Below are 25,738 nucleotides of genomic sequence, written 5' to 3' on the forward strand. Positions count from 1 at the left end.
ACTTTAGATATTTTAAGACTTTTAATCAAGTACTGTTTGTGTGGGGGACTCTCATGTGTAGCACAGTAATATTTTAGTACCATATATTTAGTTTTACTTAAGTAAAGGTCAACACTGAGTGCTAAAACCAGAAATACTTTAGACTTTACAAACAACTGGACATCTTAATCTATAAAAACACATGATTTATATGTTGTATTAATGATCTGATCTGCAAAGCAACGTCAAAAGAGTATAAAATATCTTCCTCTGAATTGACTCATAACTCCAACACATGGCCTGAGTAACTGTACTTCGTTACTTCCCCCCCTGGCAGCTCTGCACTGAACTGGAATGTTCCTTTAAGTCAGAGAGAAAAGTGGAGGAGAGGCGGAGCTGCTGCTGTCACTACACCACCTCTCCGCGTCTCCGGCTCCTTAGAAATAGATGTGCGGGGCAGAGCGGAGCGGGCAGCAGGCTCAGTGCGGGGAAATGAAACACGCTGCGGGTCCCGAAGCAGCAGCAGCAGCAGCGGCGGCAGCAGACGAGCTGAGCAGACCCTCCTCCTCCTCCTCCTCCTCCTCCTCCTCCTCCTCCTCCTCCTGCTGCACCTCCTCTACTCTTCCTCTCCTCTCTCAGCGGGACATCACGCACCGTCCGGGATCATGTTGTTTCTCCATGAGTTATTATCGCCTTGTTGGATCGCAGCTGAGTGAAAGAGAAAGTCCACACTGGATTTGAACCTGCGCACTTGTCTCGCCCTGGATGAGATCTCTGCACGCGTCGTTTTCTTCATCATCTTCATCTTCATCATCATCATCATCCTCTCACATCTATATATTTCGGATTATTCCTGCCACTAGGAGATATGCTGGCTCTACTAGTGATCGGCCTGGCCGTGCTGTCAGATGCAGGTTAGTGTTGGTTTTTGTTCATGAAACATCCTGTTGTCAGAGTTCTTGTCACTGGGGCAACAATGTGCTGGGAGGAGGCGCAGCAATACAGAACTCGCCTTAATTTTTAGGCAATTTAATCTCTCGGCTGAAAGCGATTCTGATGTGGATTTCTGACACTTGAGCCCACATTTATTAAAAGCTTGGAGTTAATCCAGAATTACAAACTAAATGATTAAACTCCAGTATCCATTTAACCCCTGGTAGACAAAGAACAGGAGGGGATATGTCTGAGCCTCATTGTTGTTAAATTAGGCGGATTTAGATGGAAGTCTGGTATAGAAAACATGCTAGTGAGTTGTATTTACATTTAGATGAAAAGTTTGATAATTAGGTTTATTGAAGATCGTGTAAAATTCAATATAGTTCAATTTAATATAATTTACTCAATTATTTATCTTACATCCTAGTAATTAGAAACATTTGAGAATAATGTAAATCTAAAGGTTTAAGTCTGACCTTCCCACCTACAGACAGTTATGTAATTCAACATAAACTCCAGTTTAACACCAAACATGCTTTCTGAAAAGGTTCCTGAGTGCTAAACTTAATTAATTCAGCATCTAAATGTTTAATATGAGTCTGTCCGTGGAAAACCAACAGAAAGTTCCAAGTTTGAGATAATAAATCCACCCTGGAAGATGACACTGTGGCCCTCGGGGGGGTTGCAGAGCGTCTGGGAGGCGTCTGAGCTGCTGCTCATCCTCCCCGAGCTGCCAAACATTATCTATGTTAGAGTCCACGCTGGCTGCAGTCTGCAGCAGGCAGGTGCACAATGCCTCTATTATCCCTTTTGCATAACATTTCCGATCGAGGTAAATCACTTGACTTGTGTACACACTCTCTCTCACACACACACACACACACATTCACACTGAGTCACTCTAAATCTCAGCTCGTCCACTCACTAAAATACTGAATTTAGGAAACTGGGCAAAATCCCAACAAAACCTCCAAATGTGTTTAGGAAGCAAATATTTTTTATTTCGAGGGTCAAAGTCTAGCTTTTCAAGTCACTAACAAGACATTTTTTATTGCTTTATATGGTCAATTATTAGACATATGTTAGAAAATGATCAGTTTAGTTGGGGAGAGTTTTATTTAGTGTTCTTCTGTGGTGTTTTTTGTTTGCATATGGACTTTTAGAATAGGTTTTCATGGCAATTTGGGTCGCTCTCTCTTAAAATCTGAACTTCAGGAGATAAAAGGTTGATCGTTTTGACAAAAATTGTTCAGTTTTTGCCTTTTTTTTGAGGCTTATTCCTCCTCTTCATCATCCTACCAAAGAAATAGTCCAGGTGATGCTGCTGTTCTTCTTGCAGTTCTTCTTTTAGGGTTGTGAACAAAACAAGACATTTGAGGATGTCGTCTCATATTAATTGACAATTTTTAAGGCCTTTTCTGACCTTTTAATGAACAGATCAATCAATTAGTTAATTGAGAACATTAACAACCAATTAATCGACAATGAAACTAGCTTAATTTGCTATTAACATGGCTGCATTTTGTGTTTATGTTGAACAAATGTGGACAAATGCCTCTAGTGGAGTGTGATGTGGGTGAACTGACCCTTTAAGCTCAGGTATAGTGAGTGCCACACCTTGTCACACACACCTGACACACATGCTTTCACACTTTTTTTCCAGTTTTCTCCAGAAAGCTGTTATGTCACCATATTGACTCAGTGAACTGTTCTCCTCCTCCCGTCTGCTCCACCAGGTGTGTCGGCGGAGGTGTTTCGTGCAGGTGTGGCCCCTCGCTGTGAGAGCCGAGCCTGCAACCCTCGCATGGGTAACCTGGCGCTGGGTCGCCGCGTCCTGACGCAGACCGTCTGCGGCAACAACGGCACCGAGCTCTACTGCTCCTACTCGGACCCCAACGCCAACCTGGCCTGCAGCGCCGCCAAGTGCGCCAAATGCAACGCCGGCCTCCCGCTCCTGTCCCACCTGGCCGGGGCCATGTCCGACTCCTCCTTCCGCCACCCCAACACCTGGTGGCAGTCGGCCGAGGGGGTGGAGTCTGAGACGGTGCAGCTGGACCTCGAGGCCGAGTTCTACTTCACGCATCTCATCTTGGTGTTCCGCTCGCCGAGGCCCGCCGCCATGACGCTGGAGCGGTCGCAGGACTTCGGGAGAACGTGGAAGATGTTGCAGTACTACGCCTCCAACTGCAGCGCCGCCTTCGGGCTGGAGGAGGGAAAGGCGGGAGCGGGTCGGGACGGGGCCACCTGCACCTCCAAATACTCCGCGGCTTATCCCTGCAACCGTGGAGAGGTGAGGAGGGAGCGTTTAGTATTTTGAGTCTGTTTTTATGCTTCATGTTAAGTAATAGGCAAGTGTTTTTGCTGGTATGAAGTAAATGTTAGTCGTCTTCTTCCCCTGTAAGGTCTCACAGGTGCCCCCAGGTGCATGTGGCCAAACAATCTGAATTAAATAATATATATTCAAACAGGAAAATACAATCAGAGAAATCTCAGGAGGAGCAAAGTTGTAGGGAGAGTTAAAAAAAAGTCTGAAATTTAAGTTTGGGTTTCACTGTCAGGTATAAACAGTAGAATCATATCACTGTCTTTCACCAGAGCTGAGATCACTTTGCCTTTTTTTACTCTTTACAATTCATGACTACTTGCCAGAAGTGCCTGAGGTGATCAGATTTGTATCAAGTCTCGGTTGAATTCCCACCATTTCTCTCAGTCCAAATGCTGTCAGAAAGCAGGTTAACGCAGGTGGAAGCGAGGGCGGACACACACCTGCAGTGAAACGCCGGAGGGGGGCTGACAGAAGGTTTCCTGCCTTTTTTTTTTTTTTTCTTCCTCTGTGAATGAACTCCTGACAATGCCATATAAAACACGTCGGGTATGACAGGCAGACGCTGCCGCAGTGAGATCCGTCTCTAAACAAACGGTTTCTACAGCTCACCCTCGTCCTGCTGGAACAAATTCAGCCCTCTCTGCTGTGAAGTCACGCAACATGCGAGAGTCATATGGCGTCGTTAGCACGCTGAGCAGAATGAAAGAGCCAGGTGGGGGGAAGCTCTGCGAATGTGTGTGTGCGTGTGTGCATGAGTGAGGATTTAATAGGCGTACTTTGACTGTAGCACGAGAGGGCTTCCTGAAGTCCATTGATGTTTAATTGAAGCAGTGTGTGTCGGGAGCTGCTCGGCAGATGTGTGTGTGGAGGCGCATGCCGAGCGTGGTGCTGCTTCTGGACCCCCTGGCGTGATTCTCATGTGTAACGTGTGTTTACGTCCTCTTTGACTGACTGCTACGACTCCCTCCGAGGACTCCTCCCAGGTGCTATGAGCCGATTCTGCCGCCGCGTATCGTAAATCTTTCTGGATGCGCTCCTCTGCTTTCCTCGCACGCTCCTGTTTCGAGAAAGAAACTGAGAAATTGGCCCTTTGTGAATTTATTTCATGATTCCTCACTGTGTCGCTGTACTCGCTGCAGCTCAGCCACCTGTGCTTGAAGCGTGACCTTCGCCCTTTGACCCCTCAACCGTTTGACCCGGAGGTTAAAAGAGGTCAAGTAGCGCTCTGACAGAGCAGCTGCTGCTGCTCAGCTGTTCACACTGTTTCTGCCTCTGTGTGTTTGTGTTATCATTGTATCACATCACCTGTAATGACAGTTACGTGCCTTTGGCTGCTGCAAGATGATAAAAACAAGGCGCTGAACCGTGCAGTATGGATGAGTTTGTGTTTTAGTGTCTCGCCTCTTCTGTTTCTTGTACAAATATGAAAAGAATGGACAAATATGAAAAGACTTGAACTGCGACAGGGGTGCCATATTGCACAAAATACCAATTTCTACGCAATGTTGCTTTAATTATAGTATGATAAATGGATCCTGAATGAAACAATCTGACCTATTTCATTGGCTGATATTACATCAAAGCCTTCAGAAGTATTACCTTTCCGCTACGTCAGAGTAAGTCAAAAACACAACTGCTGCGACAACATGTACTGCAGGGTAAATAAGCGGTATCAGCTGACCGATAACTTGACTTAAAGTTTATCTGCGTGCACGTGTGTGATCGCTGCTGGCTCCGGTTAAAAAGATTTGAAGGTTTCGGGGGCTTGAACTGTGGCTGGGAGCGATTACACCAGGTCTTCTCAGCTTTCTGCCTCTCTTCTTTCCCCCCGCTAACATGAAAGCGTGTCGTCTCATGCGCTGGAAGCTTTCCGTGTTCACCTGTAATGTGGGGAAAAGGTGGCGTGTGTGTGTGTCTGTGTGCTCGCGCGTGTGTGTGTTGAGCATGCAGGGCTCCTTGTCTTATTTATGAGGTCAGCCGGGTTGGAAGAATGTGAGTGTTTGTTGTAGAGACTGACCTCCTTAGGGAGGAGAGGGAGGCAGACTGGCCTACACACACACACACACACACACACACACACACATTCTCTTTTCCACTGTTCCTCGAGCACACACACACACACACACACACACACACACACACTCTTGTCCGTGCCCTTCCAGATAAACTCATACAGTCGGCTCTCCTCTGTCTGCTGGGAAGGAAGTGCCGTTGCTCTGATGGATGTTGGTACCGTTGGCTAGACACCCATCCCCCCTCTCTGTTTCCCTCTCCGTCTTTCTCCTTCCATCAATGCCCATTGTGCCTGTTTACCAGATTACAGTCCACAGTGCTTTGATGGAATTACCGCCTGTTAAAGCCAGACTTACTGTATTTTGCAGTCTGAAGTGGACACATGGCCCACAGTGAACCCACCGCCACAGGACTCTGAGAGACAAAACAAAAACCTGGCTGTGATTTATTACATGTTATTGACTGCAGGTGTAAAATGTTTTCATCTACTGTACGTACGCTTCAAGACTCCTCAATAACCCACACAGATAGTTTCTAATAGCGGGCGTGTTTCATTCTCATACTGTGAATACAGTTAAAGGTTCCCTGCTGAGTTCTCTTGTAAACAAACATCAGTATAAATGTTTACAGTCAGTGTGTCGTCTTCTTGTCTTCTCCCAGAGGCCCAACAAACCAGATGATCGCATATCCTGTCTCACGAAACATCTGCAAAGCGTTTTGAAAAACAATATTTTAAAACCCAGATTGTGTGTCATTGTTTGCCGTCCACCAAACTTCTTCTTTCCTGTTTTGTTGTTGAGACGTTGCTACGTTTTTTTGTGTGCAGCCACCAACAATTTCAGGTCCGTTAAAAAGTGTAAAATCTCAGGAATATGTGTCGCGTATTCGTTCAAGCTCATGCGCATCCATTTGAATGCTCCTAATGTTTACGTAAACACAGGTTGCATGTCAAAATGTTCCATAGCACCGCTAGCTGTCAAAAACTTCACAGGGTGCCTTTAAAGGACAACACGCACAGAAAACACTTCTGGCGTACGTCACTTTTTCTCTGGCATCTCCACAGACAGTTTTCACACAAATCTCCAGCTGTCTATGTGTTTATACTTGTTTGATCAAGGCCTTTGTTTCACTTTGGGCTTTCTGGTTTAGTGTTTCACTTCTGGTAGACTCTGCGGGCTAAAATAAAAACCATGAATCAATAAATGAAAGCAAATTTCCTGGTGAGGACAGTTTGGTAGACCACTGTCCTTACTGTCCGCTGGTTCTCACGACATTGACGGTCAAACGTTGGTTGGAGAGTCTCTGTGGGTTGAACAGACTGGATGCTGATTGAGCATCGCTTACATTTTGCTTTGTTTTCAGGTCTGGTTTGGGTTACTACCAATGGCAAACTCAGGATGTTTGAGGGGCAGGGGCAAAAAAATAAAAAGTGCACCAGCATATGAGTCGTTTTATATTTATAGTAAAGAGCGGGAACTTCTTATGGTTCTCAGAAGAATAAAAGTAAGGCTGCATCCAACCACAGAAAGCAATTAAAAGCTATTATTAGGAAATTAGGAAGGCAAAATTAGGAATGATCTCTGACAGTGTCCTCTATTAGTTAAACTTATTTGCTTGGTGTCTTAAAACCTGTAACTTACATCATATTAACACAAACATGGGTCTCATCAGCGTATCAGCGAATACTAACTTTTCTTTAAAAGAGAAACTAAGATCGGGCTGTAGAAACTCCAAGATGGCCTCCTGCTGAATGTATGTTGTGTGAAGAAATCCTCAACGCTGATGTTTGTGTGCATGCCAGTGTGGTTGTGTGTGCGAGCTGGTGTTGCTGTGGTGTCACCGGGCTGTCGCGGGCCCTTTGTGCCGCCCTGAGTTATGTGAAGCTGCATCTCCGTCCCCGTCTTTGTCTGGCCCTGCTCTCCGTGCTCTCCCGCGGACCGGCGCCCCTCGTCCTATTTGTCGTGTTCTCTTAATTGTGGACCACAATGCCGTGACCCCGCGACCTTTTTCAACAACAGGGAAATTAATAGTGCTCCTCCCATCACACTCTCGGCCAGTCATCCAGCCAATGAGGGAGCAGCATTGGGGCGGGGGGGGGGGGGCTTTTTACTTGCATCTCCACCAAAAGCTTCAGCTAAAGAAAACACACACTTGCACACATAAACACACACACACACACTACTCATCCCATGATATCAATGACAGCCAGTGACAACAACACACACTTTGTGGAGGGACACACTGCAAACACACACATTTCTTTCACAGCGAGAGTTGGAGCAGACACCAACTTTTTTCACCCCGGCAACAGCAGCGGTGCTGGTTGCCAGTGGCAGCAGTAGGCATGGCGATGGCAGCCCATAAAGGGGATCTTCGATTTGAAGGATGTCCAGGGACCAGACAGAGTAGAGAGGGAGAGGGAGAGAGGGAGGGAGGAGGGGAGGCAGAGGGAGAACTCATTTAAGGACACCCAGCAGCCTCGTGGTCACGTGAGGACGTGGTCGGTGACGGCGGGGCGGAAGGTCAACGTTTGGTGCGCAGATAAAAACCAAAACAAACCCCCATTAACATGACAGACGCTGTGACATGAGCAGCGTCAATGAAACAGCTTGTGTCACTTAATAAACCCGTCTAATCCCTGTAAATCATGAAGTGGGGCCGCTAGAGAGAACAGCGTCTTCTCGTGCACTGTTCAGAATTTTATCAACCTTTTTCAGTAATTAAAGCCATAAAGCAAAGAGGGAGAAACCGTGAAACCGGGCCTATTCTGGACCCAAAGTTTTGTGGAAATCAATGGAAAATCAAGCTAAAGACTATTTACCACTTACCACCGTGAGTCTCATTGTATTGCAATGAGACAAGTGAAAATGGAGTTCTGTCTTTGTTGGGCCACTCAATTGAATCTTGATGTGATTTCTGATCAGATTTCAGGTTTCTGTCGTGTCTTTTGCCGCCTGGAAAATAGCCGGGTGTGCACAATAACAGGTGTGACAGCAGATCTCCCTCTCTGACTAACAGGTGATCTACCGCACGCTTCCAAAGTGGGAATCCCTGGATCCGTTCGGGGCGGAGGGCCAGCAGCAGCTGAGGGTGACCAACGTCCGAATCCGGCTGCTGAAGCGTCAGGCGTGTCCGTGCCAGGCCAAAGACCTCGACTCGGCACACGAGGACCCTCCCACCCGACACTTTGCCATCTACGACCTGATAGTGAAGGGAAGCTGCTTCTGTAACGGACACGCCGAGCAGTGTGTTCCTGCTCCGGGGTACCAGCCCATCAGAGACCGGACCAACCACGTGGTGAGAGACGAGTTCCGACTTTCACATTCTCTTAAACTCTTTCTTACATGAAAGTGGCACTCATGCACCACTCTTCCGCTCTCTCCACCTTGTTTTGACATCCTGGCATGTTTTTACATTCCCCATGCACACTTGTTCTGAGGAAATCAAGATTATAAGGCTTGATACTTGCAGACTAAATGACTTGTTCACTTGGTGTTGGCAGTCATCTTAATAACAGACTGAAGGAGGGGTGGCGGGGGGGGATCACCTTTCTCTCTCCTGCTTCCTCTGTTCTTCTGTCTGCTCGGATAAACAGCTGCCTTTCCGCTGATAACAAACCCCAGAGATGTGGATATTGATTCAACAGAGCGTTACTGGTGGTGTTGATGTGTGTGTGCGTGTGCTGATGAAGGTGTGATTCTGTGTTTTTCCTGGAGATCAACCGTAAGCGTTTCGGAGCCGGGCTCCTATCACAGCCATCTCCACAAACAGAAACGCTGGCTGACTTTGAAGCCTGTTCTGCAATCAGTGAGGCTCGACAGGGAAAGTGTGAGTCAACACGGAGTTTCCTTTACAATTTATATAAGCAAAGACATTTAGACAGATAAACAATAGTGTTACATCAGCATATACAGTAGTAAAGCTTAACTGATGAGGCTGATAGAGAAAAATCAGATGCAAGTGTTCAGCCGATACTTGTGCATGTACATAAACAAGCATTTTTGACACGGATCTCTTGTTGTCAGAGATTTTCTACCATGATTTGCACCATAAAAAAACAATTTAAAATGTAACAGTGTGGCTTTTTTAATACCGCAAACATATCTTTTGCAGTCCTGTTGGACATTATTGGCCTTATTTTACATATGTGGTCAGGATGCACGTTCGTTTATTTGATCCTTTTAAGAATAGAAACTTTTTGTGACACGGGTTTCTTTTTGTATCTGTCACAAAATGTCCTCCGGTTTTGTTAAACGGTTTTGGTTCTAATATTTAAATCATGTTTGAATTAGACACATTAGAATATACAGTATTTAGAGGGCTAGTAGGCTCATCATAGTGATAGTAACATTTTGGGGAAAAAACTTTTTTTTTCTTTGCAAATGTTTGCACGCTCACTAAACTAAGATGCTGATGGTCTTGGTTGCCTTCTTTGGTTGTGTTCTCCACACTTTCATCAAACTGTTATTTCCCAGTGTAGCTGTAGTCTGGTTATGTATTTAAAATGTCTGTATTAAGCACAGGGTACCAGGACAATGACTCTTTCAAGGGTTAGAGTTAGAAAAACAAGCCAAATAAGATCTGGAGTAGGACAAGTCTTGCTTTTTAACTTCTACTTATATCTTTTCACTTTCTACTCTATTTTACATCCTGTTAGTCATAAAGTGTATGAATCAAAAACAGGATGAGTTGCCTAGATAACTTAACACTCCTTGAAATTTGCTTTCTGACAAGCAGCTGAAAAAATCTCATATTTTACACCGATATGAAACAGAGAATGTTTGGTATGATGCGTGATTGATGAACATGGCGGTTCATGTGTTTTCTTTGCTGATACCAGCTTTTTTCTGTAATGAAGCTGCTGATAGCCGGGTTATTGGACACAGTCTTTAAATCTTAAAATCTGATTATATTCATGCCAAGAAATTCCAAGTAGCTCTGACGAGTGTTTTCATCAGGATTTCCTTATTATGAGGGTCGAAAATCCTCTTTAGATCACAGAGCTGTAAAACCCTCCTCCGCACGCCAGGGTAATAATCATAATAGATCATTTTAATGCTCGCGTGTGTGGCTGATGTCCATTTCTCACAGCAAATATGAGTCCTAAGACCCTAAAGTTTGAAGAGTAAATCTTTTTGTCCTCACAACATTACCTCAGGTCATAGGCGCGTCGTTCTGCTGTGTGCCATGCGGGAGCGTTCGGTAAACACATGGAGGTTATGTAAGTGCCTTTGCCTCCTATCAGCAGTTTGTTTTCGGTGTCTGTTTCGACCCAGAGCCTCTGTTTCTGGCAAAACCCAAACAAGCAGGGCTGCTCAACATGGAAGATGAGGGCAGAGATTACAGATTACTCAGTGAAAGGAAGGGCGAGCAGCGGTGGAAGGTAACAGTAGTAAAACCACGCTGTAAGAATACTCCACTAGAAGTAGAAGTATGCATTTAAAGCAGTACCTAAAGGATAAGTTCACCCCAAAACAATGTATTCGGTCATGATCTGTTCACTCCCATGCGGATAGAAAGTAGGATGAACCAAAAAAATAAATCCACACAGCTCGTGTGGAGATTTTAAATGGAAAGAAATGGTATGAAACATAGTAATCTGAAAAAAAAAACAAGTTACTGAAGCTGTCAGACAAATGTTGTGGAGAAAAAAGTACAATATCTACCTCAGAGATGTAAAAAATTGTAGTACAGTACTAGAAAATGTACTTAGTTACATTCTGCCAGTGTGTGTGTGTGTGTGTGTGTGTGTGTGTGTGTGTGTGTGTGTGTGTGTGTGTGTGTGTGTGTGCGTGCATGCATGTTGGGGCTATGTCATAAATGTGTGTGACCACCCTCTGCACCAAAAAAACAAAAAAGTGTAGCATTTTTGTCTTCTCAGTACAGTGGGGCTTGTTTGTTTGGTCTGCGGTGTGTTAGGGGTGTGTGCTTAAGCATGCAGTGTTTTGTCTGCTTCAAGTGTGTGTGTGTGGGTGCGTGTGTGTGTGTGTGTGTGTGTGCGCAGTAATCGGTGGTGAAAGTGGTTCTGATACATCAAGTCATTACTGACCCCAGACACCGAGTGTAGACGACAAGGACCGGTTTGTTTGTTTGTTTGTTGTTGTTGTTTTGTGCTCCTTTGCCCCCACATAAGGGTTCTGTGGTTCAGGGTGATTACACTGTCTGTTAGTTAGCTACAAAGCCAACACACACACACACACACACACAGACACACACATAATGACATCCAGTGACAGCTACTGGAGCGTTAGCAGCAATTAGTCCAGTCTGGGTTTGCGCTTCATTTCCATAATTCTGTAACTCTCTTAGTCTCTTTCTTTTCATTTCTTTCACTTACGTTTAAGTATTTAAAGAGTCACTCCACCTATTTTACACAGAAGTGTCTGTTAAGAGGAGTATAAGTGCTACTTTGTGTGTTAAAACTGTTATGTAAGGTTTTCAGAACGGTCTGGAGAATGTTCTCGAGAAGCAACAATTCTTGAAAGAAAATCTCTCTCTTGTGCAACAGTGAAACACTTGAGTGATCAGATCTTTAAATCACCTTAATCACAAAATATGGAACATAAAATGTAACATGCTGTCTCTCCTAATTATGTGTATTTGCTGTAACTGGTTGGTCAATATGGAAGAGGTTTTCTCCAAAAGAAAATCAAATTTAGTATAATAGCATCGTACCCAGTGTTTTAAAATTGTGTAGCGTCTCTGGTTTTGGACCATATTTGTCCGAGAGGGTTGAGCTGCAGAAGATCTCCTGATTGGATTTCGCTTAGAACCCGTCACAAGGTAGCCACGCCCTGAAGCATACCCTGCTTTATCCTCTAATTTACTCTAAATGGGTCTGTCATGTACAAAATGAACATCATGCTGTGTTGAAGAAGACTTGAAACTAGAGATCGAGACCATAAACTTGTTAGGAAACTGTTTACTGAGGTAATAAATCAAGTGAGAAGTACGGTCATTTTCTCATAAGCTTATATACAACCTGACTTCTTTCTGGAACCAGCGGAGTTGTACCCCTGCTTGCCATTGGAAAGAATACAGGTGGAAGACACTAAGAAATGAAACACAAGAGTGTGCAGAAAAAGGGTGGAAAAAAGACAAAGACAGGAAGTGGAAAGTAAAACACGACACATGAGGAGATGCTTTCAAAATAAAACAGGAAATCCCAAAACTAAAACAGTGGACCAGGAGAGTTTTCAGCTAAAACTCTTACATGTTGCTCACAGAGACCGTTGACGCTGTATCACCGTGCTGAAGGAAGCAAACATAAACTCATGGACGATGAGTTTATGTCATGAAACTGCTCCTGACAATTTCCGTGAATTGTCTCGAGTAACCAGGTTATGATTTCTGGAGAGAGACGTTGCTGTTGAGCTTTTCAGATGAATTTTTTTGGCGTTTTGAGCATCACAAGCCGAGCGTCGCCTAGTTTTATTTTACTGAATAAAAGGCAGACATCTCTATGGCCTCATCCTTCAAAGATATTCATTTTCATCCCATTTTAAAGAGCCTTTGGCAGCTTCCAGAAGTGTTTCCATCCGCACTTGGTCCTCCTCTGCTGTGTCCTCTGTATGGCTGAGCTTACATGGTTGCATGTGTGCAGCTCTCAGTGTGTATATGTGTTAATTGTCCCGTATCACGATATGGTAAACATGTGAAATGGGTTGAAATACCAGCTGCCTGGACCTGAGCCAGCTGCTGCTGCTGGCCAGTTCCCTTCTTCTCCTTCTCCTTCTCCTCTATATCTTCTTCTTCGTCTTCTTCGTCTTCTTCGTCTTCGTCTTCGTCTTCGTCTTCTTCTTCTTCTTCTTCTTCTTCTTCTTCTTCTTCTTCTTCTTCCCTGTCCATTTCTTCTCTTCCTGTGCCCTTCCTCTGTTTCCACTCTCTCACACATCTTCATTAATAACTTCTTCTTCTTCATTTTTTCGATATGTGTCATTAGGTCTCCTGCCTCCTGTTCGCCTGGACCTCTCATTTAAGCAATTGCTCCCCTTATTAGTGTGATTGAGCCGCTGTAAAATCAGTCATGTGTGTTCACCTCCACATTGTCGGGCTGATCCGGGGTCAGTTCAGGCAGGGGGGAACATGTTGCTTCAGGCTTCATTCTATAGCATGTGGCTGTGTTTAACTGTAAACTCAGTACAGTGTGTTTGTGTGTGAGTCGGAGCCAATCAGGAGGTAGTGACACATCACACACCGTGGGAAACAGACGCAAGAATTAGTGAGTGTGTATTTTCCAATTTCTGTGGCAGTGTGTGTCTACCTCTGAAATCATTGTATAATCGTGTGTGTGTGTGTGTGTGTGTGTGTGTGTGTGTGTGTGTGTGTGTGTCCTACATTACAGTTGCACGGTGTAACGCAAACAAATAAAGAGCTTCCTCAGATGCCTCGCCCCCCCTCCCCTCCCCTCCTTCAATCATTATCCAGCATGCATGGCATTCCAGCTCACAGGAATGACAAGGAGATTGTTATTGTGCTCTCAGCGCTGCATACTTGCACTCTTCTCATACACACACACACACACTCGTAAACACACACACATACACACACACACATACACACACGCGCTCACACAGGCTTTTCAGACCGGAGGCCCGTTCTTGTTTCCAGTGATGAAGCCAAACAATCAATCTCCATTCACTAATTTCAGGCAAGGGAGTACGAGAGAGAGATAGAGAGAGAGTGATGGGGTGAGAGGATGTTAGAATATCAGAGGAAGTGGAGAAGAAGAAGAGGAGGAAAGAAAGAAACCAGAGAAGAAGAACTGGAGATAAATCTAAAAAACAGACTCGTCCTCGCGTAGAAACTTCCCTCTCCGTCACACTGACCTCTTTGTTCCTCTCATCCTTCCTTCTCTACCTCTGTCTGTCTTTTTTTTTTCTTGTTGCTAATGAGCTCCTTCTCTCTTCCTGTCTCTCTCAGGTTCATGGGAAGTGTGTGTGCAGACACAACACTGCAGGTGATCACTGCGAGCGCTGCGCTCCGCTGTACAACGACCGGCCCTGGCAGCCCGCTGACGGACTGACGGGGGCTCCACACGAATGTCGGAGTGAGTCGAACAAACGCAGTCCCACAATTTTTTCCACCACAGGAACCTGAAGGGGAAAGTTTGGTTCTCTGTGGTGGTGCTGTATGAGGTTTCTCTCCATCCATGACTTGGTTTTATTGTGACAGACACACTATACGCCAAAATAATCATTCAACATAATGACACCAAAAGAAAAATTAACTTAAAAAGATCCGTTCAGTTTAAGTGTATGTGATAGTTAGAATATTTCCCCTCTTTACCTCGATGTCAAACAGCCATTTCTCCAAAACCACCAGAGTTCTTTGACACAATCACTAATTTTACCTCGCAGAATGCAGGAGTCGTCATCGGTTGGTGAGAATAGCAACTCCTGAATTCTGTGAGGTAAAATGACTGTTTCTGTCAGTGGAGTCTGGTGCTTGACGGAGCAATAGTGGCTTCAGTTTCCTGTCAGAAAGCGCCGCCTGACAGCACGATAAATGACAAATACATGAAGGTGAAGGTGGCTGAAATGTGTTTTGCCTGCTTCATAACTTGGCTTCCTCCAGACTGGACATGTGCTGATTACAATCTACTGTCAGTAACACACTGAACATGGACAGGAACATCTTATGACGCCACCTCCAGTGTTGTAGTCAAGACCACCTCAGACAAGACTAGGACCAGAGTGTATCGAGATGGAGACAAGACCGAGTAAAAATATGGTTGAGTCCTCGATGAGACCAAGACTAAATACTCCAACGTGACCTGCTTAAAGATAAATAAGAACTATCCCTTTGAACGGTTAATGAAATGTGCAGACCTGCTTTCATGACGCTTTCTCTCGAAAGTTCCCGGAGACACATTTTGGCTTTTCTTAGCATCAAGTTCCAGATGGTTTCAGGTGGTGCCAGCAGTGCTGTTGATGACGATAAGTCAATCAGATGCGACGTCACATAGCAACAAGAGCAACGAGAACAAACAGCCAAACAGTAACAACTGTTTATGTCTGCAAGTGCAAACACAGCCGCTATAAAACACATGTTGGACAAATCATGAGCTCTGAGCCCTGATGGGGATTTAGAGGAGAATTTGGGTGCAAGAAAAGGTAAAAACCTGCAGATTAAGAACAGAATATAAGATCATTACAAGATTTGGACCCTCAACAAGCTTCTACTTCCTGTCTCACGTTTGTAAAATGCAGCTATGATGTTATAGAAACCTACCAGACACTTGTTTATCACGTAGTTCCCGACACATATACAAGAGGCTAAAAATAAACTGTATCGCAAGTCATGTGAGGTAAACATTTCATAGTTCATTACACAAAAAAGGTGGTCTCTTCATGGAGGGCAGCAGCTATAAAGATTTGTCAAAAGGGATGAAAACACGAAGCTATGAAGAATCATGTGACGTGAAAATACAGCCTATAGATATTGTGGAGAAAACGTGTAAATGTAAACTTTTCCGAGCCACTTTACAGAGTCTACTCATCTTCTGCTCGTCTTCATTGCTGATGCGTTCATGTCCTCCCTCTCGCTCCAGAGTGTAAGTGTAACGGACACGCTCAGAGCTGCCATTTTGACTGGACGGCGTGGCGCGAGTCGGGCCAGCGCAGCGGAGGCGTGTGTGACTGTCTCCACAACACCGAAGGACGCCAGTGTCAGAAATGTAAAGCCGGCTTCTACAGAGACCCTCAGCGACCTCAGACCGCCCCCGACTCCTGCAAACGTAAGATTCACACACACCAAATGTATCTTAGTAAGCTGTGGATGGTTTGTTATTGGCATCATCTGGTTGTAAGGAGTCAATTTAAAGGTGCCAGACTACTAAAAGCCAATTAAAAAAGTTTGTTTTTTGGAAATTTATGATAGTTTTTTATTCCAAGTAGCTTTAAAAACTCTTGAATCCAGGTGGAATAATGTGAATGCAGACTTCAGGCTTTTTTACTCATGATGTCCATCATTTTCTTACATTTTAAGAGGGAATACAATGAACAACTTAAACTTTAAAAGTGATTTTTCTTTTATATTCCGAACGTGAACAAGTAAGGTTTTATTTCATAGTAAAACACCTCATAATACACCAGCGTTTAATATCAAGAAATATTTTAATGGTGTTGTTTTTGTATTAAAATAGAGAGTAAAGCACAATTAGTCATACCTGTACAAGATTATCTTAAATCTTGTAACCAAGATCTGATATTTTCACTGCAACACATCCTCAGGAAACAGGCGTCCCTCTTGTAAATTCTTTTTCATGTATACTTTTTTGGCAAACTGACACCAGTAAAACCCACAACCGCGACATGTCGAACACATTGTAAAATTACATGACGCATCGTTAATCATACCAGTGTTGACAAAATGTTGCTGGTGTAAATCACAACATTAACCTCACACACACACTGGCACGGCGCGCTCGTTCCCTCGAGGAATGCTGAGGACTGAGATCGCAAGCCGGGACGTGCTGATGGGCACCTGGCTCGCTCTGTGTGTGTGTGTGTGTGTGTGTGTGTGTGTGTGTGTGTGTGTGTGTGTGTGTGTGAGAGAGACAGCAGACGGCCCGCGCTACATCCACCGCTTACACCATAGTTAATCATCAGATGGGGACATTCCTTCGTCTTGACTCAAAGCTCGACACACAACCCCTGCATGACCATCCCGGCTTGTTTTGCCATTTTTCACGTGTGACTCAGAGCTCGTGTAGCTTCGTGGGTAATCATTGGTAGTTGTTGTAAATGTGTGAGGGTCCTCTATGTATGCGTGTGTGTGTGTGTGTGTGTGTGTGTGTGTGTGTCTGGGTTAAGAAGCAGCGTTCTGCCCTCCGGCGATGAGACGCGTCTTAAGTAAACACGCGATAGTCATCCATAACCGCAGAGCAGTGGCTACATTCTCTTCTCAGATTATCTGTCAGATTTGACCCAGTGAGCGCCGTCCTGCTGGTACGTCGGACTCGCGCATGATTCCTACAGTATGAGTGTGTTTGTGTTCACGTAGGCGGTGAATTCAAAACAACTGTCAAATTGTACCAGACCATTCAAAAACACGTAGAGGGGAGAACGTGTTGGCTATCAGCCCGATTGTATGGCTCAGTTTGGGTGTGTCCTCGAAATGTAACCTTATTATCATATTAAGAGATTTATTATGACAGAAATAGGATTTGACAATAAAAATTTTAAAAACATACAGGAATTTATAATACAAACATTGTACTAAATAGTGGTAGTAGAATAAATAAACAAGAATGAAACTATAGCCATGCGAGCAGTTTCTTTGAGGCAGTTTTATTAGCAAAATGCTAACATGGCTAACATGCTCACAATGACAACATGCTAACATGCCGATGTTTAGCAGGTGTTATATTTACCATGTTCATCCTCTTAGTTTAGTGTCTAAGCTAACATTTGCTAATTAGCACTAAGCAAAGTCCAGCTGTGGCAGATGTGCAGACATTTGTTTCCTTTATTTGGTCATAAATCAACATATTGGACAAAAACTAAACAGAAAGGAAGTGAATGTTTGAGCCAGTATTCATGGCAATCCATCCGATATTTTTTTGAGAGGCTGCCTTCTCGCTGTGCTGCCACTCAGCCTGTCTGCTCGACATAAAGAGCCCAGAGACACTGCAGTTGATACTCCCAAAGTGTTGGTGTGTTTACTGGAGCAGCTACAGCTAACAGTGCGCTGCATCAGCTCCACCGCCGGCTGTTTGTTTTAAACAATTTCACCTCGAGAAAACCGCAAGCACAGCCACTGAACATACAGATAAGAAATAATAGCTCGGTCGCAATCTAACCAAACTGTACGCTTAATCACAGTGCACCACCTTTGTGTGTCATCTCTTATCTGTATTAATATCACACAGATGTTCTCATGAGCCACAATGAATTGATTGTTTTAAAAGTTATTGAGCAAGATGCTGTGACATCACCTCCACTTCAGAAACCCCCTCAGAGGAAAACTGAGATGCTGGAGTGAAGCGACATTAGCCAACTTGTTTATACATGGCACCGTAGGCCGTCCTACACATGTGGGCCCAGTTTTTTAACATTATGACAGAAATTCCCTACAGTATTTGTAACAGTGGTCCTTTCTCCGTCTCTCTGTCAGCTAAGGAGTCCTTGGCCTGAAAAATGTTGACGACCTCTGCTTTGGAGTCTTGTTTCACCCCATAAATCTATAACCTTGTCTCACTCATTGAGCATGTACACCAGCCTCTTATGACAGCGAGAGGCCTAAATCACTTTCTCGGAGTCGAGCCATTCTGCTCCATCAGCATCGATCTTATCAGGATCTCATAGATGATGAATTAGACTTCTTTTGGAGCAAAGGTTTGCCAACATGCCTCTCAGTTTATGTGCGCTGGCATCACTGATAAAGGCAAAGAAATTCAAGGCAGCAGATTTTTTAAAACAGACGTTATGCATCTCTGATTTCAACGATTGCCCGAGGTGAAAATCTCACCTGTTGGGTAACTGTGGAGGCTGAAGGGCTAATGAATCCTCCCTGACAGCTGATTGATAGAAACAAGGAGCGATGGAAAGCTCGGAGAACCCCTGAGACGAAGGTACGGGTTGTGAAATCCCGCTGTAGCCCTCGCTGACAATGGAGGAATTTCCCTCCGTCGTGAGGAACATTTTTTTCATACCAAGCTCCGAGGGGCCCGGGAAAGAAAACACTCTTGTCAAGCTCGTACACACTAAACTCTTTAGCATGGGGGGGTTACAGTGTGTGTGTGTGTGTGTGTGTGTGTGTGTGTGTGTGTGTGTGTGTGTAGTTTGTTGTCTGCACAGGTTGCTCAGGCAGGTGTCTTGTCATGTCTCAGCTCATGAAGTTTTCATTGTCTGCGCTGCTGCAGCTGTCAGCTATCTTAGATACACACACACACACATTTACACACAGGAGTCCTTGTGTGTTGACCCCTTCAAGTGCTCATAAATTCTCACGCAGATATGTAAACACACACACACACACACACACACACACACACACCAAACATATCGTCACACGTGTTCCAGCTCTTCATGGAACAGAGGTGGTGCTGTAATATCGTTAATTATTAACATGCGGAGGCTGCTCGCGAAACAATCGTGTTGATGGTTGCACACACACACACACACACACACACACACACACACACACACACACACACTTACACACAATGCTTCTCAGCGTCTATATCAAGGTCTCGTGTCATAATAGCCGCAATATATTTCAAATATGTGTGTTTCTTTTGTGTTCTCGCGTTCGTGTTCGCCTCTGTAAAGTCCATAAATGCGATATCTTTATTATTTTATTGATATCGCACAGTTCAATCTCGTGATAAGATTTATCTTATCTTTGTTGTACCTGGTCACGGATTCACCCAATAAACCGTCTGGTTTTGAGTTCAGTACGGTTGATGTGTCTTTCTGAGACGTCGTTCTCGCAGGCTGAAGACAAGAATGTGCATCATTCGCAGTTTGACAAGTCGAATGTTGGAAACGTCTGCTCCCTTTTTGTTAAAGAAATTCAGACAAATAAACTTACTTAAACTTTGATTCTTAGAGGAACCTATAATCTCCGACTAACCACATATACCCACGGCTTACCAAAAAAACAAAGGAATTACAGAAACACAGATAACACTTAATATAAGACACACTCACCTAACAAATAACACATTTATCTCATATTATTTCAATAAATCCTGATATGCAAATCTTCAGAAATTGAGGTTTGATTGATTACAAGCAGCTGAATACAATTTTAACTGGCATTTTTTGCAGAGTTGCAATGAATTGAATCAGTTGATTAATCTGTCATTAAAAGCATTCATGTTTGATTTTCATGGTATTACACAGAGAAAAGCATCAAATCTTCATATCCGAATAGCGAGAATCTATTGTTGTTTTCCTTTGCGGTGCCTTGAATTGCATCATTTTAAGATTTGAAAGTTGCAGTGTTTGAGCGACGAGTTCTGGTGAGCGTTCAACGTAACTAACAAAGACAAAAGTTCCAATCGGGTCGAACGAAAAGAGCCGTGACGTCGGCTCTCTGTTTCAAAACCACCTGCAGAGCTGATGCTGAAACGTGATGGGTGGTGCTAGCTCAGGCTTGTGAGAGCTGACCAATCAGAGCAGACGCTGCTTTCAAGGAGGCAGGATAAAATAACGTGTTTTCTATTAAACACTCAAAATAACAGCATGGCCCTAAAAATGAGCCTAAATATGTGAGCTTTTGAAAGAAAAATGTGTTTGTGAGAGTTTGTATGGGATGAAAACAAAAAAAAAATCAAACCATTTAAGAGAAAGTCACACCGGACCATCGAGTCTAAAGGTCTTTTAAACCGACCTGTACAGTCTAATTTATTACAGGACTTAAGTATGTCATCCTTCATCAGTTGTTCCATTTGTCTGTCTGGTATTGTTGCAGGAGCTTGTAATACAAAGGCTTCTCTATTTTTCTTATCACACACACACACACACACACACACACACCCTCCCTCACGTCCCCTCTAATTGTGTGCTGATAGTGTGTTCTTTAAACAACCTCCAAAAACAATATACTCACACTCACACCCACATGTTTCCACTGGCGATCTGAGAAAACGACTGTCTGCCGTCTCTCTGCTGTTATCACCACTGAGACCCGGGAGCCTTAACGGGAGGACGTGTCGGGCCTCCCCCGTAAATCTGTCCCGATCTCAGGGGGCAGACGGGGAGGGAGCTGAGACAGAAGACGAGGAGAGGGGAACAAAGCGGGGGCGGGGGTGTTTGTCTGGGGCCATTTCTCTGCTGTTTAATGATGCTTGAAGCTCGACTGGCAGTAAATGACTCTTAACTACTGACTGTACATACAGAGGCCGCTCTCCCTGCACCCTCACCTCCACAGAAAGTCAGATCATAGCTGTAGTAGGTAACATTACATCTAAACTTTCTACGTCTTTCCCTCCTAGCGTGCAGCTGCCACCCTCTGGGCTCGATGCCCTTCCACCTGGCTGACGGCTCCCTCTGCGACCCCTCCAACGGGAACTGCATCTGTAAACCTGGAGTGGGTGGAGCCCACTGCGACAGGTGCATGGTGGGATACTGGGGCTTCCATGAATACGGCTGCCGTCCGTGTGACTGCGCGGGAGACTGTGATCCTTTTACAGGAGACTGCATGTTCGGGTGAGCACAAAACACTTCTCCTTGCAGGATATGACTACCAATACCTGATCAATTTGACATTTGATTCTAGTTTTTCATTTCCGTGTGTGTGCGTGTGTGTGTGTGTGTGTTTGTGTGTGTGTGTGTGCAGCTCTGATCTGGACCTGTACAACCTGGAGGGAAACTCCAGCGAGCCGGTGAGGATCTTCAGAGCAGACGAGCTCTTCTCCGCCCTCCACTACTCAGGTGAGACTGACTGTGTGTGTGTGTGTGTGTGTGTGTGTGTGTGCGTGCGTGTGTGTGTGTCTGTTATTCATCCTCTTCCACAGTCCAGTGACCAAGCAGTAATGGTTAAGTAATGAAACTGTTGATAGGGCCTTAGAAGGACACGGAACAAATATGGTGAGTGTGTGTGTGTGTGTGTGTATATGTGTGTGTTTGTGTGCGTGTGTGGACAGTTTCCAAGTGTCCTTTCTCTTAGACCCCCCACCACCACCGCCGCCGCCGCCGCCGCTGCCTCCACTGCCATGTAACTGCAGCTTTCATAGGCGCATTCCTCACTGGACACACACACACTGTGCTTGCATTCTTAGGACGCCATGCACAGACCACACACACACACACACACACACACAGCATCAGTTATGTTACAAATATTAATCTGTGCCTGTGTGTGTGTCTCCTGCAGAGAAGTGTGAGTGCAAAGAACAAGCCCTGACCAACAGCAAACTCTTCTGCACCATGAATTATGCGTACGGTAAGAAAACATACATGGATGTGTTTATTTGTCCTGTATGACAATCAAAGGATCAGTTTGGTTTCTAACATATGTAAAATTTCATTGCTGAATTTACAAAAACACCCAAGTAATTTAAAAAGTGTCATTGAAAGTGTCTAACAGAGCTTTTAAAGTTTTAAATTAAGCAATTTTTGAAGGGAGTCTGGGACTTTGTTCACCCGTGACAAAGAAGTAGCCTACATTGGTTACTGCTTACTGTGTTTGTAAAGTTTAACATCAATAAAAGTCTGCTCACACTTCAGTTCACAGGTCCAGACACAGATATGTGCACTGAAAGTCTTATTACATCTGTCCTCTCTGCCTGTCACGCAGTGCTAAAAGTGAAAGTGCTGTCGGCCCACGATAAGGGCTCCCACGCTGAGGTGGAGGTCAAAGTTCAGAAGGTGCTCAGTCAGAACACCAAGGTGAAGATACAGCGGGGTCGGGTCACGCTTTACCCCGAGTCCTGGACCGCACGGGGCTGCACCTGCCCCATCCTCAACCCAGGTCAGACTCACACTCTCCCAGGTTTTTCTCTTCCAAAACAGTCAGGGACGAAGGTTTTTACACACTGATCAATTATAAATACCCTTAAAACTTCCCACTGAAATGAGGAAAACATTGATATCATGTTATCAATTGAAGCATTAAGTGTCCCTCACCTTGACCGTCCTTCTTCAGGGGTGGAGTACATCGTGGCGGGCCACTCGGACCGTAAGCAGGGCCGCCTCCTGGTCAACATGAAGAGCTTCGTCAAGCCCTGGAAAGCCAGTTTGGGGCGCAAAGTCCTCTCGCTACTCAAGAAAGACTGCAACTGGTAGACGGAGCATCAGAGCGCTGGAGGACAGACGGACACATGGACAGGCGAGACTGTAGATTTGTGTCCTCTTGTCCTCCAGATGTGGAATATTGATTCGCAGATTTCTGGGGCTGAACTGAGAAGACTGAGAAAAAAAAAAACCCTTAAATCTGTGGTGGACTCCACCAGATAAAAAGCACATGGGATATTATTTTATTCTCCTGTGTGGGATTTCTTCTGCAAGAAATGAGGAATTCAGCGCTGTGGCCAAGTGCTTTTCTATTCTGAGTGATGCCCCCTGGACCCACTGACGTACATTCACACACACACACACACACACACACACACACACACACTGAATCTCTTCCTCTGCAGCACTTTAGCCTAAGATGGACTGAGGGAATATGGACACACAAAGAGAGGAAGACTTAACACACACACACTACATGACCCCCTGACATGGGCTGTGGATGGAGCATGTCCATTCCCTCACACACACACACACACACACACACACATACAGGCAGCAGTGTGTGTGTGTGTGTTTGTGTGTGTGTGCTGCACCCAGAGTGACGCTGAACAAGCCATACAAGCCACTACAGGTGGTTAAACCTTAGCCAGTCCAGGTGTGCCTGTGTTGAAATCAGAGTGAATGGGATTTTACCCCGAACGTGAATGTTTATGCCTGTTTTTGCAAATGTGTGTGTGTGTGTGTGTGTGTGTGTGTGTGTGTGTGTGTGTGTGTGTGTGTGTGCGAGAGAGTGGTTTGAATGCAGCGGTGTGTGTAAGGAGCACAGTCCAGACTCAGTCCAGCTCTTTTCTGTAGGTTTTTTTTGTTCGTACACTTTTCAAAACAAACAGCCGTTCCAGCGTTTATGATTATGTATTATTGATTCATCTCATATTACACTGCTACACTCAGAACGGATTCCTTCCTCCGTGCTCTTGTACAGTATTATTTGTATATATCTATATAAATATTATTGTTCATCTTTCTCCCTCTCTGTTCAGTTGTTTTTTGTATGTGGTAATATTAAAGGATAATTCCAGTTTATTACAACTTTGGTGTTGTTTTCACAGCGTTGGCTGTTTCAGTATCTTTGGGCTCTTTCTCAAAAATGGTGCGTTTTGGTCGGAGTTGAACCAGGAGATCAGTCTTTCAACTACGATACAAAACTCTCGAAGGACCACGACGATTATACCGAAGTCAGAGAGTGAAAATTACTACACACACACACATTTTTTGCAGTGAAACAGGGAACTTTTATGGAAATATAATCATTGTCAGGATGAACAGAAAATGGGACCCAAATGCAAAACACAGGCAGACAAGTGCTGAAGAAAAAAACATCCAAAATATACAAAAATACCAAAAGACAAAGAAAAAACCAGGAATAAAAGCCAGAACGCAAAGACTCGAAGACTCGGGCCTACAGCAGAGGTCCTGATGTGAACAGGGACGTCTCAGGTAATCAGAAGCTATTAGCAGCACCTGTGATGTTTCTCCCTCAGCTGGCTGCAGTCCGTCAGCTGGGAGGTTTTATAAGAGGCTGCAGCTCACCTGCTCAGGTGGTTGTTTGTCTTCAGGGAGTCGACACCTTCAGTCGGCTCTCTGTGTTTTCTGTTTGGGGGAAACTCTGTTGGGTGTTTTGAGATTTCTTTCTTTTGTTGAATCAGTGGGCAGCTGTGGGTTTTTTTTAGTCCCACCGCCACCTTTTAGACACAGAGGGTTTGGTTGGTTTTGACCCTTTTGTGATTTGTGCAGAACCTTTTTAGTTTCCAAACCTGCGATTGCTGCTCTTCAGGCTTTTGCCCTCTAAGGAAACGTAACAACAGACAAAGTGACAAACACAGCAGGGAGCACACAGGCTGCAAACACAAGGTGAACACAGAAAAAAAAAGCGGGAAATCACATGATGGGAGGAAATGAAAAGCAAAATAAAACAGGAAATAACAAAACTATGAACTACGAAGTAATTATAAATGATTATATATCTGTTTTGTTCTGAAAACATGGAAATGTAATAAAAAGCCATAATCATGCTCATGGATCAGCTCACTAGCGGTACAGCTAGCTTAGTAATTTTGATGCTCAGCCTTGTTTTCTCTTTGCAAAAATGTGTTTAAAACCTTTTGAGTCTGTTCATGTTGTTTGTCTTTTTAGCAGTGTTGCTATGTTTTCATACGTCAGTGATTCCCCAAAGTTGTAAAAAACAAAACAAAACATAGTTATCTTATAAAAGTTTGCAGCTCCTCATCACTGAGACCTTGTTGCTGAGCGGATCTATTCCCAGACATGAACTCAGTCTCTCAACAACAGCTGATATAACCGTCCAGGCCTTGGAATACTTCCCATGAATTAGACCAAAATATCCTTATCACCCTGCTCTGTTTCTCACACCTCCCGTTCCTCTCTCCGTGTCCCTTCAGATTAAGTCATCCATCACTCTCGCTCCCAAAACACTCTCCCCTACATTCACACAGCGCCACAGAATGTAGACCATAACAGAGAGGCCGGGGCCAGCACACACACTCTGTTTGGGTTTTGGCGGCCGGCGTGTTCTCCACCACCTCCTCGCCCGCTCTCCATGACGTGGTTGTCCGAGAGGTGTGGACACATTCCTGGCGCGTCGAGCCACGCTCCGCGGCAGGCCGGGTCGGAGGTCACTCACCTGTCTGCCGGCCTCGCCTCCTCAACCAGAGGTGAGCGGGAGTGGATGTTTTTTTCACAGCCGCGGCCGGATAGCCTCATGTACCCACGTTTCCTC

General features: G+C 44.6%; 1 protein-coding gene and 1 long non-coding RNA gene across 6 annotated transcripts in view; both read left to right on the plus strand.

Annotated features, from left to right (window-relative positions):
* The window catches only part of LOC119032215, a 1,052,400-nt gene that overhangs the window by 502,410 nt on the left and 524,252 nt on the right, over window positions 1-25,738 (plus strand). The window lies entirely within an intron of this gene.
* On the plus strand, window positions 366-23,965 carry ntn4 (netrin 4). 2 transcript variants are annotated; one of them, XM_037121094.1, is made up of 10 exons: window positions 366-893; window positions 2,652-3,205; window positions 8,273-8,551; window positions 14,177-14,303; window positions 15,807-15,992; window positions 21,201-21,414; window positions 21,545-21,639; window positions 22,082-22,150; window positions 22,505-22,699; window positions 22,732-22,781. In XM_037121094.1, the coding sequence occupies exons 1-10, from the start codon at window positions 848-850 to the stop codon at window positions 22,764-22,766; spliced, it is 1,800 nt and encodes a 599-aa protein (XP_036976989.1). In that variant the 5' UTR covers window positions 366-847; the 3' UTR covers window positions 22,767-22,781. The 2 variants fall into 2 exon arrangements, with proteins under 2 accessions (XP_036976989.1, XP_036976988.1); XM_037121093.1 differs by lacking the exon at window positions 22,732-22,781 and adding an exon at window positions 22,853-23,965 and having other exon boundaries at window positions 380-893; window positions 22,505-22,678.

This window comes from Acanthopagrus latus, chromosome 14 (assembly GCF_904848185.1).
Source record: "Acanthopagrus latus isolate v.2019 chromosome 14, fAcaLat1.1, whole genome shotgun sequence".
NCBI lineage: Eukaryota > Metazoa > Chordata > Actinopteri > Spariformes > Sparidae > Acanthopagrus > Acanthopagrus latus.

Bases quoted from the DNA above. Each gene is read 5' to 3' on its own strand.
- ntn4 (XM_037121093.1), top strand. From the start codon at position 848: ATGCTGGCTCTACTAGTGATCGGCCTGGCCGTGCTGTCAGATGCAG. The intron at 3,206-8,272 runs GTGAGGAGGGAG...TCTGACTAACAG, and splicing joins ATCCCTGCAACCGTGGAGAG to GTGATCTACCGCACGCTTCC. The intron at 15,993-21,200 runs GTAAGATTCACA...TTTCCCTCCTAG, and splicing joins CGCCCCCGACTCCTGCAAAC to CGTGCAGCTGCCACCCTCTG.